The sequence below is a fragment of the Mus caroli genome, unplaced genomic scaffold, assembly GCF_978045245.1.
Source record: "Mus caroli unplaced genomic scaffold, Mus_caroli_1 scaffold_5, whole genome shotgun sequence".
Taxonomy (NCBI): Eukaryota; Metazoa; Chordata; class Mammalia; order Rodentia; family Muridae; genus Mus; species Mus caroli.
In genome coordinates this window covers 21,874,888-21,893,071 of record NW_028227260.1, presented here as the reverse complement: position 1 = coordinate 21,893,071, position 18,184 = coordinate 21,874,888, and the positions used below count along the sequence as shown (strand labels likewise).

General features: G+C 40.2%; 1 protein-coding gene across 4 annotated transcripts in view; it reads left to right on the top strand.

The window, feature by feature from the left end:
- Positions 1-18,184, top strand: part of Pfkfb1 (6-phosphofructo-2-kinase/fructose-2,6-biphosphatase 1) — a 43,744-nt gene that overhangs the window by 17,318 nt on the left and 8,242 nt on the right. For 3 of the 4 annotated variants that reach the window (XM_029473589.2, XM_021153004.3, XM_085837976.1), the window contains exons 3-10: positions 1,781-1,874; positions 2,847-2,913; positions 3,810-3,884; positions 4,894-4,950; positions 7,692-7,813; positions 10,738-10,945; positions 13,914-14,060; positions 16,050-16,154. In XM_029473589.2, coding sequence (XP_029329449.1) covers positions 1,781-1,874; positions 2,847-2,913; positions 3,810-3,884; positions 4,894-4,950; positions 7,692-7,813; positions 10,738-10,945; positions 13,914-14,060; positions 16,050-16,154 — 875 coding nt within the window. The other variant, XM_085837977.1, reaches the window with a different exon arrangement.

The window sequence follows — 18,184 nt, the reverse complement described above, 5'->3', positions numbered from 1 at the left end:
GACTCATGTCCTGTCCTTGAAGCATTCTAACTCTGAATGGTAAATGTAACAAGACCTGGGCTAGACTAGAAATTCTCAAACAGGGTGCTGATGGTGCTCACAGAGCGAATTGCTGACTGACAGGCGTCAAAAACTTCAAGGATAAGAATATGTCTGAGGTGGGTCCTGTAGGAAGAAGGGAACACTTGACTAAAACAAACACAGGAAGGAGCCACTCTCAGACAGAATGGCAAGCCTAGGGAGCCTCTACTGAATGAAGAAGCATAAGACATAGTGGCAGATGGGTCTCTGTCCTGATCCCCGTTTTATTTTGTCTGTTCAACTCAACTGCTCACATAGGCCTTCAGAATCAATTTCAAACTACAAGAATGGTAATACCGATAGTCTCAATGGAACCCTTGGTCTGTGGATTTGAACCCAAGCCCCTTTACTTCTGTTCAAGACTATCCACAGTTGACCTATTCCGGCTTTTCAGGTTCTAGCCACAGTGGTTAACTCCTTCTCTCAAAACATGTTTTGCCTTCTGCAGACCTTTTGCTTAAGTAGTGTCTAACTACTTGTCGTTTACCCATACTGTCCTTGCTCCCCACCCTCACCCTCATACTCTCTAGTAAAAGACACTTACCCTAAAAAGCCTTGTTCAAATACTGCTGCCTTTAAATACTCTAAGCTAACTGCAAAGAGATCCTTCTTTTGCTTCCCCCTCACTCTCCTGCATAGTTGGATATTGTCTCTGTTAGATGTGTGTGTAACCCAGAAGTTATATATCACTTTACAGAGTAAGTATATGTCATAGTCAGTGTTCTATTGCTGTGAAGAGACACCAGGACCAAAGCCCTCTTATAAAGGAGGGCATTTCATTGCATCTAGTTTACACTTTCAAAGTTCTAATCCATTATCATCGTGGTGGGAAGCATGACAGCATGCAGGCAGACATGGTACTAAAGAAGTATCTGTGAGTTCTGTGTCTTAATCCCTGCACAAAGATAAAGACACTGGGCCTGGCTTGTGTTTTGAAACGTCAAAGCCAATCCCCAGTGAGAGACTTCTTACAACAATGCTACACCCCAATCCTTCCCAAGTACTGCCCAGTGCCACACCCTGATAACTAAGCATTCAAATAAATGAGCCTATGGGAGCCATTCTTAATCAAACCCCTACACTATCCTAAAATTTTTGTTGGGCAGATGAATTTATGAACTATGGTTTCTTTGGCTGATTATCCTCTTTGTCCATTCCTTCTCAGTTTTCTCCTCCATTACAAACATGAAAGTGCTGTTTAGAGACTTACATTTAGATTTTCCCTTCAGATATTAAATGGTGAAATAACCTTGATAACCAGGAGTCAGGAAACCCAGTCTATATACATTATTAATTCACTCTGGGTTTGACTTTGGGTAACTGGTTTTATTCTCTGCATCTCATTTCATTATCTTCCCTATTGAATAGGAGATTTAGTAGGTTGGAATTTATGATAAAGTAAAATGGCTTGGAATCAAATAGACCTGGGTTTGAATTTCAGATTGCCAGTTATTAACTGTGAAAGCTATTTTACACCTCTGAGCTTTACTTTCCTTATTGGTAAAGGTGAAATGGTTAACCCCTACTTTGCAGGACTGATATGAGGGAGAAAATTAGCTGGTACCCATAATTTGAAGTCTTATGTATACATTTTCCATCTATAAATTATACCTTTTACCTCTGAGATTCCTTCCAGCAAGAACATACTTTTGGCCCCTGCAATCTTCCCAGCATCTTCACTAGTGTTTTCTGTTTTCAGTGTTTAATTTAGGTCAGTATCGACGAGAGGCAGTGAGCTACAGGAACTATGAATTCTTTCACCCAGACAACATGGAGGCCCAACTTATCAGGAAGTAAGTACCCAATATTTAAGAATCTGCACTGCCCTTTGGCTGAGTGGTACCTGTCTTCATATCCTAGGAGAGTAGTATAGAGTAACCCACTCTTCCAGGGAATCCAAACTTTTGACATTACAACACAGTGTGGTCATCTACAGTGTGAGTGCTCAAGAACCCCTCAGTCAAGTTATGAATAGGGAAAATGCAAAAATTCTAAAAATTTGTTTAGGTAAGTGTACAGTTTGTGTTGGGCCACATTTCATAATTAACCTAGGCCGTGAATTGAACACCCCTGTGTCCAGCCTTTTTGTCAGCCTGCTTGACATCTATCTGCTCTAGTCATAGCCATTTTCTATCAAGAAGGTTTCCAGTCTTGTATTTCTGGTAAGCAAGCAGAAAAATGTCTTCCCCTAACATTGAGGTGAGTGTTTCATGAGCTCAGCCCTCTTCAGTCTCTGCAGTCTCAATACTTCAACTTTAAAGTCTCTTTTACCTATGCAGTTGGAAGTACTTCTAGATGCAACCTGACTCTGAACTTCTTATCTGGGTCCTCACTACAAATCCCAATATCCAATAAAAATGCTTTTGCTGAGAACCCAAGTACATTATCACTATCATACCTGTGCTTACAGTATTACATATGCCAAGAATTCATTTTAACTCAAAGAACACATCCCTATGCCTTACCTGTGTGCCTTAACCAATTCAGCTTTAGCTCTAGTAGCACACAATTAGAGCCCTAAAACCATGATGGTTTCCTTGCTCAGCCTTTCTTGGGCATGTCTTCTTATGTACAGCTTCTAAACTGTATACCCAGAACCAATTTCAACTCTGACCCCCTTGCTAGAACAAAGGGCACTATTCTTGATGGCCAATGTGTAGATGAACTATGTGGATGTTCAACAGAGAGGTGTTTCATAAGAGAACTGCAGTGAGGGGAACTGATCCTGAGGATAGGGATTCTCTGCTTCTTTCTCTGTTTTTCAGGCAGTGTGCTCTAGCAGCCCTAAAGGATGTCCATAATTATCTCAGCCGTGAGGAAGGCCACGTTGCGGTAAATAATCTTCCATTTTCCCCCTCAGGCTATCTGTCAGTATAGAAAGTAGAGAATATGTACTAAGCTCTTATTTATGGCATAAAGTACTTTGTTTATATTAATAATTTAATTCACAATGTTCCATGAGATGTGTCATTATTATGCTCTATACCAAAAGAACTAACATGGAAAAATTATTTCCCAGGGGGTGTATTTTATATATATATATATATGGCAGGTCAGATTATATAGTTGTAGAATCTGTCAAGATTCAGCAGTACAAAAATTTAAGACTGTGGTACAAACATTGTTTTCTTTCCTTTTCAATATTATAAACTTTTTTTAAAAAAAATCCTTACAAACAAATACCAATACCAAACTAAAATAACAAGACCCAAAGCCTATATATAACTCCATGAACTTCTATGCAGTGCAGAACAGAAGCTGTGAAGTATATTTCGTTCTAAATTGAGATTTGCCTATATATCTCTGCAATGTAATATCTTAAATCCTTAGGTTAGAGATCTCCAAATACGTAATAGCCCCTTCTCAGGTGTTAAGGATAGGGAATTTTTCCTACTCCTGGGAGTTTCTAAGAGTTTAGGATGGAAAGGACTTATCTGGAGAACAAGCTCTACTATTGCTCTAACAACAAGCATGGTTGTTGTCAGAGCAAGTCCTTCTTCTAGGCCTGTTACTTGACCTATAAAATGATCCTAATAAAACCCCACATTCATAGAGTGTAGACCATTTCTGAGTAGATAGTATGGGCTCAAGGAGTGCTTTTGAAAGTGACACAAGCAAATTCCAAACCCTTCTTTTTCTGCCCCTTCCACTTAGAAAAAGAGCTAACAAAGAATGCGATTGTATTAACACTACACTGAGAGTAAGCATCTCTTATTACATGTCTCTAGGTTTTTGATGCCACCAACACTACCAGAGAACGACGATCATTGATTCTGCAGTTTGCTAAAGAACATGGTTACAAGGTAGAGTACCACAGCCATGCTTATCGAAGACCAAATTCAAAGCAGTCCAAAGTAGGGCACTTAGAGCAGCCAATTTGGACACCATTGGACAACATCTAGCTTTCAGATTCAGCAGAACAGAACAGGGGAGATGCCAGGTTAGGCAATAGAAAATGGTTACTGACAGGCTGACACTGAGGTGGCAAGGATGAAGTCAGGAGAAACATATGTAAGAACCAAAAGCCAGCAGAAGTCTGGGGCGATCCAATTAGAGCCAGGCTGCCACATAGGAGTCTGAATCCTGAACGCACCATTATGTGAAAGCATTGTTTTCCTAGGGGTGACTCGGGCTATCAAGAATGGGTAATCCCATTTAGAGACTGCCATATCCAGGGATCCATCCCATAATCAGCTTCTAAACGCTGACACCATTGCATACACTAGCAAGATTTTGCTGAAAGGACCCAAATACAGCTGTCTCTTGTGAGACGATGCCGGGGCCTAGCAAACACAGGAGTGGATGCTCACAGTCAGCTATTGGATGTATCACAGGGCTCCCAATGGAGAAGCTAGAGAAAGTACCCAAGGAGCTAAAAGGATCTGCAACCCTATAGTTGGAACAACATGATGTACTAACCAATACCCCGGAGCTCTTGTCTCTAGCTGCATATGTATCTAAAGATGGCCTAGTCGGCCATCACTGGAAAGAGAGGCCCATTGGACTTGCAAACTTTATATGCCCCAATATAGGGGAATGCCAGGGCCAAAAGAATGGGAATGGGTGGGTAGGGAAGTGGGGGGGGGTGCGCTATGGGGGACTTTTGGGATAGCATTGGAAATGTAATTGAGGAAAATATGTAATAAAAAATATTAAAAATTTAAAAAAAAGTTTGTAGATTCCTATAAAACATGTATTTGATGTTTTTGATGTATTTGATTAAATATTACAAACTTAAAAAAAAATGGGTAATCCTGTTTGGCTCCCCAAAAACATAATCCCCTGATGGAAAGTTCTCCTTTTCTCTTATAGGTCTTCTTTATTGAGTCTATTTGTAATGACCCAGACATCATTGCAGAAAACATCAAGGTAAAGAACACCAGTTACCTTTATTCCTCATTCTTTACAAAATAAGTGTTAATTTAATTTACACTTTAAATATGCACACATATATGTATAGATCTATGCACACATACATTATGCATGTGTGCTCATGTGTGAATGTGGAATACACATGCCATTGTATATTATATGTTTGGAGGTCAGGGATAACTTCAGGTGTCAGTCCTCACCTTCCACCTTGTTTAAAGTAGGGTCTCTTCTTCTCTGTTGCACGTTCTAAGCTTCTAAGGTATTCTGTCTTCACCTGTCATCTTACAGTAGAAGCACTGGGATAACAGATGCATACCACTATGTTCAGCTTTAAATGCATTTAAGGAATCTGAACTTAGGTTCTCATACTTATATGGTGTTATAGTTTGTATTTGCCCTGCCCAGGGAGTGGTACTGTTAGAAGGTGTGGCCTTGTTGGAGTGTGTATGGCCTTGTTGAAGTTGGTGTGTCACTGTGGGTGTGGGCTTTAAAACCCTACTCCTAGCTGCCTAGAAGCCAGTATTCTGCTAACAGCCTTCAGATAACGATGTAGGACTCTCAGCTAGCTACTCCTGTATCATACCTACCTGGATGCTGCCATGTTCCCACCTTGATGATAATGTACTGAACCTGTGAACCTGTAAGCCAGTCCCAATTAAACATTGTCCTTATAGGAGTTGCCTTGGTTGTGGTGTCTGTTCACAGTAGTAAAACCCTAAGACATATGGCAAGCTCTTTACCTACTAAGTCATCTCCCCAACCTTTAATCCTCTGTATTTTGTCTTAGGCCTGGGTCATATCTAAAAGACTACTATAAACTTAAAGAAAGCATTCTCCCTGAGATATACCCCTTTATATAAGAAGCACTCCCCAGACCATCCTTGCCCATGATGTTCCTATAAAAAGTTACACGAAGCCATCATATATAGAGCCTTTATGTTCCTATAAAGTTTCATGAAGCCAGCATATATAGAACCCTTAGAATGCATCAACCTTTCATTAATATTTCTTCACAATGAACCTGCAGATTCTTTCCCTGTTTTAGAGGGGAAACTGAGTTGGCAACGGCTGGTTTAGCTCGAAAAAGCAATGGAAGTTGGACTGCACTCCAGGCTTTTCTATCTTTCTCAAAAGTCCATGTCATATATTATACCCAACATTTTGCATCAGAATCATTGCTACTTTTAGTCTTTGAACTGTAAGGTCCAGAATTAGATCACTTATAAACTTTTGTTGTTCCCTGCCCCTTCAATTACTAGAACTCAAGAGCATAAGAGACCTTAAAGTCCATCTCTTTTAACCTTTCATCAAGTAGTTAAAATATCAGCCAAGTATTAGTCTAATAACAACTCAACATTTAAAAAATGTAGCCTAATCAAAGTGAAATTTGTTTCCCTGTAACATCTACCCATTATTCTTTTTTCTATCTCTTGGGATATATAGCATGTTCAAATCTTTTCCCTCTTTATCCATCCATTTATTGATTCAGGTGTACAAGTGATGCTGTATACCTGGATAGCCATTATTAGCTTTAAAGATACAGAAACAGTGAAATCCTTTCTATTGAACTCACAGACTAGTTAGGGATACTGGAAATATATAGACAGAACTTGAGATTAGAGTTGCAGTAAGGGGGAAAAGAAGATTGTAGGAAAATGGTGGTGAGGGCCCATCTTACATTTGGTGGTATGTCATGGAGGGCCCCCTAGAGGTAACAGCAGTATCCTGATAAATGCATAGAAGTTTTTACAGATAAAGAATTGAAGTGGGGAATAACATACACTAGATATCTCTCCAGGGTACTCTAAGTAGTTTAAGTCTGGTAAAGTAAATGTGTGTCTAAATAGGAGAGCAAGAAGAGGTGGTAGTGAAAGGCAGTTTGAGTTGTTATGATCCATTTGCTAAAATAGTTCATACTTGGGCCCTAAAAGACACATCAAAATAACAAAAGAATTTAGATAGGAGACTCCTGTTATCAAATATGCATGTTATAAATATCTTTCTGGGGTTGGGGAGGTGGCTCAGTGGGTGAAAATGTTTAGCACACAAACTTAATGGCCTGAGTTCTATCTCAAGAATGCATACTTAGGTAGAAGGGAAGAGCCAACTTCACAACATTGTCCTCTGTTTCCATACATGCATCATGGCATGCATATGTATTCCAATATGACAAAATACACATGTTAATGCAAATAATAATATAACGAATTAAATTTTTAAAAGGAATATCTTTCCTTCAAAGGAAAGGAATACCAGAAATCAGTCACAAAGTTGTGATCATAGGCAAAATGGCTATTTAGAAGAGAGGTTAGAGAGGCTTAGTTCTGCTAGCAAGTGAGATCCCATGTAAGCTCGAGTAATTGAGTGGAACAGTGGGAAATAGAGGAGGAACAGGCTGATATCTGGGAATTAGGAGATGCCAGCCTTTGAGAAATCCAATGACAGCATGCCTGTTTTCTCAGCAATGACTAAATACACAAGAGCCTTTATGATACCAAGTCATGATATCTGATTCTTCTGCATCATACTTTCCTGTCTTCTTACAAATGTTGTTAAGCAATGTGTATTCTGTTTGTAAATCCATTGTAACATACAGCCCAGCTTAAGCAAAACCCTTTGTCAAACTCTATTTCCCTGCCTTTGTAATGGGGTAGATGGTAGTTGTCTCTGAAGGTCATTTCCAAGTACACTATCAGAGTCTCCATCTCTACATTTATCTTCTTCCTACCTTCTCACAGCAAGTGAAACTCGGCAGTCCTGATTACACAGACTGTGACCAAGAAAAGGTTTTAGAAGACTTTCTAAAGAGAATTGAGTGCTATGAGATCAACTACCAGCCTTTGGATGAGGAATTGGACAGGTAAGAGCCCAAATCCTCCTGGAGCCGTAGTCCAGTTTTCATGTCTTATGGGACCTAAGGAAATGTCCTCCTTTTAAGGACCCTAACTTATATCAGAATTGGGACTTGATATGTCTTTATGACTACCTCCAGTCCAATTTTCCATGAGGCAGTGTTACTTCGATGTTGGAAGCATTCATCCCACATCATATACTTTTCAAACTGCCTTTCACTACCATTTCTTACTGCTAGCCTATTTGGACACAGATTTTGTCTTATCAAATCTAAATTACTTACAGTTCCCTGGAGATATCATACTTGTGTATGTTATTCCTCATATGAGTAGAGTTGTAACTTCCTGTGCAATAGGTGCAGATTAGGACTTTGCCCTCTGAAAATAAATGCATCCATTCTGCAGGTACTGCTGTTATTGCAAAAAAAATACTTGCTTCATGTGGATGGTACCTCAGTACCCAAGCAGATTCCCTTTCTTTCTTTAATCACATTTCCACAGTACCTCCATAAAGGAGGCTGCAGTAGACCTGATGATCATAAATTTCCAAAAGAAGGAAACAGTGTTAGAGAGCTAAAGCTACTTCTAGCCTTCCACCGTGAGCCAGAGGTGTGTCAGAAGTCTAACCATATATTCTGTCTCCTTTATTTCTCTTCTTATTGCCCTCATGTATCTCTTCAACCAGCAAGTCTGTGGAAGCTTTGCTTTGCGTGCAGAAGGTATAAATAGGGAGAAGTAAGATGGGTTCTGTCCTTAGGTAGCTTCCATAGAGTCTTGCCATATAGAAAGACTCATATATAAGCAATAAAATTAAAACTTTTTCTTTCATAATACCCGCTACAGATAGGAAAATATCAGCCAGCAGTTCAAGGCAGATGTGACTTTAGATGTAAAATGTTCAAAGAACCTCACTATCTTCAAAATGGGTTTTGATGAAAACAGACTCTAGCTACCAATATTCTTTGAGAACCAAGCTCAAAGTATAAAAAGAGGCATAAGTAGTCATTGATACCCCAAGAAGTCTAAAAGCATCCTCTTAATCTTACCCAATGGACATGTAAGGTGATGGGCATATCACTTCATAGTTTGGGAAAGTGACAACAAGGGTTCAATTCAAAGGCTTACCTGTGGCCACGCAGTGAATCATGAACACATTTTACACTAAATGATGCCTGCATTTCCCAAATTTTAGCCTGGTTTTACCTCTCAACGTCCTTGTATCATAAGAAGTACCAGATGGCACCGGGCAGTGGTGGTGCACGCCTTTCATCCCAGCACTTGGGAAGCAGAGGCAGGCGGATTTCTGAGTTCGAGGCCATCCTGGTCTACAAAGTGAGTTCCAGGACAGCCAGGGCTGCACAGAGAAACCCTGTCTGGAAAAACAAACAAACAAACAAACAGCAACAACAGGAAAAAGGTAGAAAAAATAAAACCAGAATTTTAGGGCCTCATTAGTATAGTTTATATATTTTATTTTAAATTGTGCAAGTTGGGAGATGAACATGAACTTTTATAATAATTTTATTGTGCAACTATGAATGACTTTATATAGCTCTATACTCCAAGATTTTTTTAGAGACAGTAAATGCCCTATATATTTCAACGGCTTTTAAAAGATGTATACATAGGAGCTCAACTTTGGAAATCAGCAAGCAACATCCTTTCAAGCAAAATGAAAAGTACTTTGTGACAGCCGGCCTAATTTTCTCTGAGTACAAAAAGAGATATACAGAGAATTTTCCAAGTACCACAGCAATACAAGAATTAAAAAGTCATGGATAAAGTGTTGTGCTGTGAGGTGAGGCCAACACATAAGGTCTAGTATTAGGAACAGAAAGTAGCCAGGCAACAAGATTACATCAGAGCTCTTAGGCTCTAGGGTTCTGAGACGGATCTCTGGAGTAGGACATAATCTATGGCAAATTGCTTCTCTGTTTGCTTCAGATTTTTTACATGATGATCTCTTCTCTGAATGATGACTGTGAGGATTCATGCATCTTAAAATCCCCCAGTCTCTTCAAGATACACACAAAAAATTCAACAAACCAAGTGTTCTGTGGGAGCCACTGCACATAGATCCCAGAGTGTGAAGGACAAGGCTGTAGATGTAAAGGACTTCCCTCTAGGAAGATCAAGGAAGCAGCTCTCTGAAACCCAAACTATCAGCAGCCTCATTAACCCTGGGTCGCTTGTATTACCCTCTGATTCCAGTTCCCATGCCACTTCCCATGGAGCTCTCTCAGATTCTTAAATAACTAGAGGATTTACAGCTGTTACAGAAGATAGAGAAGTCTTAGTTCATGGCTCTAAGGCTTCTGATCCCTTGGTATTCCCCCCTCCCCCGTCTCCTTGCTCTTCCCCACTACCTTCCTGCTCCTCTCCCCTGCCTTCCTGTTCCTCCAGAGACAGACCACTATATTTGATTATTACTCAATGTGTAGTTACTAATAAGGGGACCACTAGGAACTTAGAGCCAGGACCACAAGTTTGCCAGTGATGTTTTGACCATTTCTGTAACCCTTTATACCAATACTTGACATACTATGTGGTTTGTGACAAGAATGTTGAATTATCCACATGTTTCCAAATGTATGTTTCCTACTGTTCCTGAAGGGCAGATAACCTCTACCTAAAGTACAGTGCATTATTCAGATAAAAGTACTTGTGAATTGCATTGTGATTAGGAAAGGTCAAATGACAGGTTAACTCAAGCTGAAGAAAGAGATGGTAGCCATCGAAGGGCTCCTTGGAGTTATCAGGAACAGAATCTTTAGGCCATATACCCAGGACAAGACTAGGCATAACATCTTGTTAGGTAGAAGCTGAAGTGCAGAGGATTGGAAAGAGAGTGTGGTTGGGACTTTTTCTTGGGATCAACCCTTCCTACTATCAGCACCTAAGCTATGCTTGCTCCTGCTTGGGTCTGGCCCAGCCACCTGTCCTACATCAAGATCTTCGATGTGGGCACACGCTACATGGTAAATCGAGTGCAGGACCACGTTCAAAGCCGTACAGCCTACTACCTCATGAACATCCATGTCACACCTCGATCTATCTACCTATGCCGACATGGTGAGAGTGAACTCAACCTTAGAGGCCGCATTGGAGGTGACTCTGGCCTCTCAGCTCGGGGCAAGCAGGTAAGGAGAGCTTCAGAGACTCACTTTTGTAGGTTAGGCTCGCCTGGGTGGTCAATGATTGGGTTTGGAGAAGTAGCCCTTGATGATAAAGAAGTAAATTATGATTAATCCTTCTCTTCCACCACTAATCATGAGTCTTGTCACAGACATTGAATGGCTCCCATACACCTACTGCTTCTGTAAGATAATTGCACAGCTGTTCACAGCTGCTCTCCTCTGGCTGCTTCTTGAGTCCATCACAGTGCCCTTTCCCTGCCTGATGTATCCCCCATGATTCTCACTGCTCTGTCCTCTGATGATTCTCACCTTGCTGTCCTCTTTGGTCCCTCTGCCAGCCAGTAACTCTCAAGTACAGTTGACGGGGGACCTTGGCCTGAATCCCTCCTCTCCGTGACTGTCGACATTGTCCCTTAGCCCATTTGAGGAATCATATGGTCCCCACCGTGCTCTTCCATTCCCTTCTGAGACCCAAGGCTTGCTCCAAGATCTAGTCCCCTATTAAGCCCTCCTTGTTCACTCCTTATCACATGGGGTCACTGGCCTTTGGGGACATCTCTCCCTCTTCTGGTCTGTTACTTTTTCAGGTCATGACTGTCCCTATTCCTAGTGCAGTATAGTAACCTGTCCGTCCTAGGTACCAGTTTCATAGAGGGATTTACTCCCCAGCTTCTAGTCCTTTACCTGGACTTGTTAGCACACATGTTGCTTGAAAAAATCTATGCGATGGCATAGGTAGGAAATGAAGTACAGGAGAACCATTCCTGGTTCTTAGTGTCTTTTTGTTTGTTTTTAAGTTTATGTGTGTTTTACCTGCATGTGTGTCTGTGTACTATGTGCATGCCTGGTGTCCACAAAGGCCAGGAGAGGGCATCAGATCCCTGTGAGCTGTCCTATGGGTACTGGGAACAGCAACAGCCAGTGCTCTGAAGTGCTGAGCCATCTCTTCAGTTCCTTACTGTCTTTTAGTGGACACCTATGCACAGCCACAGTACTATCAACTTCCACCTTTAATTTCTGAGTGACATCAGCAGTGTGAACTGGGTATAATTGTCATTGTTTATGGATGAGGAAGCTGAGAAACATAAATAGAGAGAAGGCTCAGGTCACATGGTCAGTACAAGCTAACATAGGCAGAACTGAAAACCAGGCCTTCCTACTTTGCTCCAGCACTCCTGTTGAATAGGTAGCAAATGTCCCAGATACACTCTGACCTGACTCTAATCTCTCATGTTCCCCAGAACAGAGGCTGAGATCTCTTGAGGTATACTTTCATCTCCAAGACTTCTTGGATATAGCTAGCCCCTGTCTTACCTGCACAGCTCAGAGCTCAATTGAAAAGGTGGCCATGTCCACATGAGTACCTCCTGCACACACAAACGTGCATATGTGCACACATCAGACCCAAACTTTCACATTCTTTAGCTCAGTGCACCAAGCCTGGATTTAAAGGGCAGTCATCCCAATCACTATAGTTTTCACTTAACTAGCACCTACTGTCTACCAGGGAATAATGTACTCTTCTTCACACAGCTCAGAGACACAGCTGGATAACTGAATGATGTTTGCATTTTACAGGCATGATAAGAGGTCAGAGATGGGTACTATGTAAGGGAGCTATTGAGATTTGCCTTTCTCTTACTCTCCCAGGCAAGGAAGAATGGACTGCTGACTTGTGTCTATCATACAAATTTGTGCCTATGCCCATTTGTGCATATGTACCTAGGACATGTCATGTTTGAATAATATCATCCTGTACACAGAAGGAACGTGTATCCTTGAATCTTTAAGCTCCCATGACCCTTTGTGGTTCCCGTCTGTACTGCCATTGTTTCCTCTCCCTGAGTGGCTGAATCTTGAAAGCATTAACACTCCAGTACCCCAAACAGGGACATGGATACTAATGCATGTGCAAATGCCCTTTACCTGGCTGGGTACCAGGCTCCCCATTCAAGCAATAGAAATCATAGCATCAGAACACTGTCTTTCATATCCTTCAATCCATACTTCAGACCACATTCTGGGCACTTCTATTCTTAGAACTCCACTCAGATGGCCTGGAATCTGCTTCAATGCCTATATGCACCTGGCTGTTAATTTCCATCTGAGGACAGACCATGGTCACAGGAATATTAACCTTTAGATCCATGTATAGCCCTGGGGTTATTCTCTGTGTAGCCAGAGGGTCACTGGAGATAGTGCATGACCAGAACTCCATGCTGTGATTTGGTTAACTTCAGACATATAGAGAGATTCCTAGAAGAGCAGGATGTTGTCAGAAATGGAAGGAGAAAGGATGCAGACGATTGGGTGGACAACTTGTTCCACATATGTTAGAGGAGGGCATGTTTGAATGAATGAATGAATGAATGAATGAATGAATCACCTAGCCAGGGAATGCAGTAAACAAGTACCCCCCCCCCCCCATCCCAAGCATGGATATTCTTTTTCTCTTTCTTTCATCCTTAGTCACTCAGGAAAGAATATGACTTTTATTTTTAATGCTTTTATCATTGCACATACTTGTTAGATACAATTTCCAGATTCCATGCTAATTGTATATTATTGTTGTGCATAATGAGAACATCCATAATCTTCTAAGAATTTGGAAATATACACCAATTTTTAAGGATAGCCACCCTATTGTGTATTGAAACATTAGAACTTATTTTCCTGTCTAACTGTAACTTTGTACCCATTGATCACTCTCTAACTTTTGATCATTCTTCACCTGTAACTTTATATCCGGTGATCAGCCTCTGTACATCTTGCCTTCTCAAGAACCCAGCACCTCAACCTCTACCTCTGATCTATAGTCCTATGTTTATTTTTATATAAATTTAATCCCCATTTTCTTGCTTGTCTATTAGTCCTTCACCATTCATGAGAGATTTGAACTTGTTTTGATGACTCCCTTGATCTTCCCTTTCTCACCCCTCTTTTTTCCCCATCCTCTCCTTTGTACCCCTAGTATGCCTATGCCCTGGCCAACTTCATTCGGTCTCAAGGCATCAGCTCCCTGAAGGTGTGGACTAGCCACATGAAGAGGACCATTCAGACAGCTGAAGCCCTAGGTGTCCCCTATGAACAGTGGAAGGCCCTGAATGAGATAGATGCGGTAAGATGGAAAGGGTTAGTGTCCTGGCATGGAGGGAGGTAGTAATTCTAGGCTTGTCTCGTGGGTTACCTGCTTCTGGGAACCTAATTAGTTCATCAAATCCTTTTATGTTTTTTGTTTTGTTCTTTGTCAAGCAACCATATGTAAGAGACTATTATTCTGTGTCATGGAGATCTAGTGAGGCCCAGCCTTAAATTGCCCTATGGGAATGTCTATGGGTGCATTTACATGATTTTTAATTTATATAGGCGGGCCAGTTCACGGTGGTCAGTACCACCCCTAGGCAGGTGTATATGAGCTGCATAAAAAAGCTGTTTTAATGTGAGAACTTACTTTCCTGTCTAACTGTAAACTTTGTACCCATTGATATGTATGTATGGTATGCTAATAATCACATAACCTCCATGATTCTTGTATCTGCTGCTGCTTGACTCCCTGTCCTGAATTCTCTTAATAATGCGCTACCACATAGAAGGGTAAACTGAAATAAACCCTTTCCTACCCAAGATGCGTTTAGTTGTGGTTACTCACAGCAAGAGAAACCAAAGTAGACAACTTCTAGAAGGCAGTTGTTATCTTCTACATTTTGTAGATAGGAAAATAAAACCCAGAGAGGTTAAGCAGGGTTGCCTGAAGTCAAAGTAAGAAGGCAATGGCCTTTTACCTGGGGCAAAAAGCCTCATAACAAGCTTCAGAACAAAAGACTAAGAACAGTTTAAAAGGATCTCTGTGTACTTTCTTACCACTAGCAATGTCCATTCAGAAAGCCTGACACTGCCGAGCTGTTTGTAAGTTGTAAATGTTCTATTCCTTTTCCCTGAAGGAAGCCTAGTAGATAGTCCAAAAAGGCATCAGCCAGTGTCTGGTGACCCTGGGCACCAAACAAGCAGGGTTCAATTGAAACTCACACACTTTGAAGGAAATGCCAGAAACAGCATCACTTTTTACCACCAGCACCAGTAGCCTTGCCTATGGGCATTTCTCAGTAGACTTGGAAGCTCTCAGAATTTGTCTTCCAAGACCCACTCTGAAACCATTGAAAAATTTACTAATTTTTATCTTATGAAGTATCTGTGGGCACATTTTCCCCGGTGATACTAAAATTCAGAACAGGTTATGAAGGATAAGGAAGGCTATACAATGGGAGAGTACCACTGTACAGTGTATTTGCTCACAGAGTTTCAGATACCTGCCACAAGTATGTACAGATGCACACATTCAATTCACAGTCACAGAAGCATCCTTTTGCTATCATGCCTGCACCATGTATGCACAAACATCTAGAAACAATTATAGGCACATCATGTACATATATGTATTTCATATGAACACAGATGAGCAAACCATTGACATGTATATACCACTAATACATAGATTCAAGCATATTACTGCAAATTCACAGACCTCAAACATAGGCACACAGATACAGATATATAGCAGAAACATAATGCAGAATGTCTACAGTCATGGATATATGCTGCACATGAATATACACACCTCAGTGTCACCCACACCCACATGGACATATTCTCAGATGCTTAGACACCCTGTACATACACAAGAGAATACAAGTTTACTGCATATGCATAAAGAGATACATAGTATACACACAAACACAAGGCTTTAAACATACCTCAAGCACAGATAATAAGCATGCTACACATGCTTACAAACACAGTACCAAGTCCTTATTTGTACATATTTATAGCAACATATACTTATACATAATGTACACAAATAGAACTATTGAAACAATCATAGGAAAATATAATGTACTCAGTCTGAACACACCCATCCATTTCTCCTTATACACACAAGCCACATACCTCGCAAGCACATACAAACCAGGTAACAGTTACAACTCAGGAGCTACTATGTTCACAGAAACTGAGGTATTACACTGTTCCATATTCACTGGTACCTAAACTGTGTGAAAAGTTATGTTGATTTCCCCTGTTCAATACATTATTCACAAATACTTTTTTATAGGGTGTCTGTGAAGAGATGACTTATGAAGAAATTCAGGAACACTACCCTGAAGAATTTGCACTACGGGACCAGGATAAATATCGTTACCGCTATCCCAAGGGAGAGGTAAAGTTTGAAGAGGTGGCCTAGCTCCTAGGACTCCTTCCCTGTATCCTTATTCCAACTGCCAGAGTTTTGGAAATGCTTTTAGAAACAAGGGAAAATGTGTTTTCAGTATCTGCCATCTGTCAAGGTATATGCTCTTCTGGTCCTTAGCTGAAGGCAAGCTATCCCTCTCTTTTTAAAAATATTCATTCATTCACTCATTAGCTATAGGCAAGCTATTCCTCCTCTTTTAAAAATATTCATTCATTCATTCATTTGTTCATTTGTTCAGTGAGTGAGAGAATGCCTGCTATGACCTGTGTGCTTGTGGAGGAGAGAGCAACCAATGAGCCTCAGATCTCTCCTTTCAACATGTGGATCTTGGGGATGAAACTCGGGTCATTAGCTCAGTGATAGGTTCTGTGTCCAGCTCCTCCTCTTTCTTAAAAGCAACATATTTGCCTGCTTATAGGCACTATATGTATTTAGAAGAGTATACTTTGTCCAGTGTCTTGTATTTGCCATGTTTTTACTGGACAAGATGAAATAGCTCAATAAACTCGAAATCTGTAATGTCTTGTTGCCAACATGCCTAAAGCTCCAGGCTCTCTCAGCAGTTGGCATCATTTCAAGGAACAAAAGCTATTAGTTTAATCAACTTCTTGGCTACTATATGAACCAGACTATAATTTTCCTGTCTCTCTATGAGATGAATGATTATTGCTCTCAATCTAGCCTCTTCTTAGCACAGTTCTGCATTTTAATGTATTTATTAGTCAGAGTCCATTTCTGACCCAAAACCCTTTGAAAATATGGACATCTGGGAAGATAAAACAGTTCAGTCACAAATCACTTTCATATTTTCATCTTTATCCTTGGAACAGACTTTATAAAGTCAATGTTAATTTGTTCTCATTTCCTTTATACATTTTTAGGCTGTGGTATTAGAGGCATACAAATCAAAAGTAATGTTATCTTCTCACTGAATTACAGATCTTCTATTAAGAGTGACTAAGATCTTTTTTTTCTTACTAATGCTATTTGCCTAAAATATATTCTAACATAACTCTATCTCTACATGATAGCTTCTAACCATTTTCTGGGTTCATCTTTATTTATTCATGTTCAGCTTTTCTGAGTACTTTTGTTTTATTTATGTCTCTTATAAGCACTTTATGTTGGATTTTATTGTTTTTAATCCAAACTGAAATATGACTTTTGAATGCTAAGCTTGGTACTTTTTTTTTTAGTGGTATTGCTGACTTTGGAACATTTAATTCTATTGTCTTGAACTTTCTATGCTTACTTTATTTTTCTCTTGCTTTCCTTAGGAGTGATTTTTTCATCAATATGTATTATAATCAGTTTCCAGATTCTTGTGGAGGTTTCGCTTAACTTAAAAAAAATTCATCATGGTTCTTTCTGTTTTTGAAGATATCCCACTAAGGGTATGAGGTCAAAATATTGTACTTTAAGATTACTCAGAATAATTTGTTGTATATTGTTATGCAATTGACTTGAACATTTAACTTTTTATATTTCTATTTTAATTGAATATTTTCTTAAAATATATTTTGATTATGCTTTCCTTTCTCCCAACTTCTCCTAGATCCTTCCTACTTGCCCGACTTTATGTTGTCCCCCCTCTCTCTGTCTCTCTCTCTCTCTGCCTATCTTTCTGTCTGTCCCTTTCAAAAGAACCCGCAAAAACACAAAATTGAAAGCTAAAACAAAAACCAGTAAGACAGAAATACCAAGACAAAACAAAAAGTTCATACACACAAAACAAAACCACAGAGTTCATTTTGTGTTGGCCAACTACTTTTGGGTATAGGGTCTGCTCTGAGGTGTGGTTGATATACCAGCCACAGTCCACTGGAGAAAACTGGTTTTCCCTTTTGCCAGTCCATTTGCAAATAGTTTCTTGGTTAGAGGTGGGACCACATGTCTACTTACCACTCTCAGTGCTGGCACCCTGTCTGGTTTGAATCTATGCTAATCTTGTACATGCTGTCAGTGTCTCTGAGCTCTGACTTGTTATCAGCCCTGTT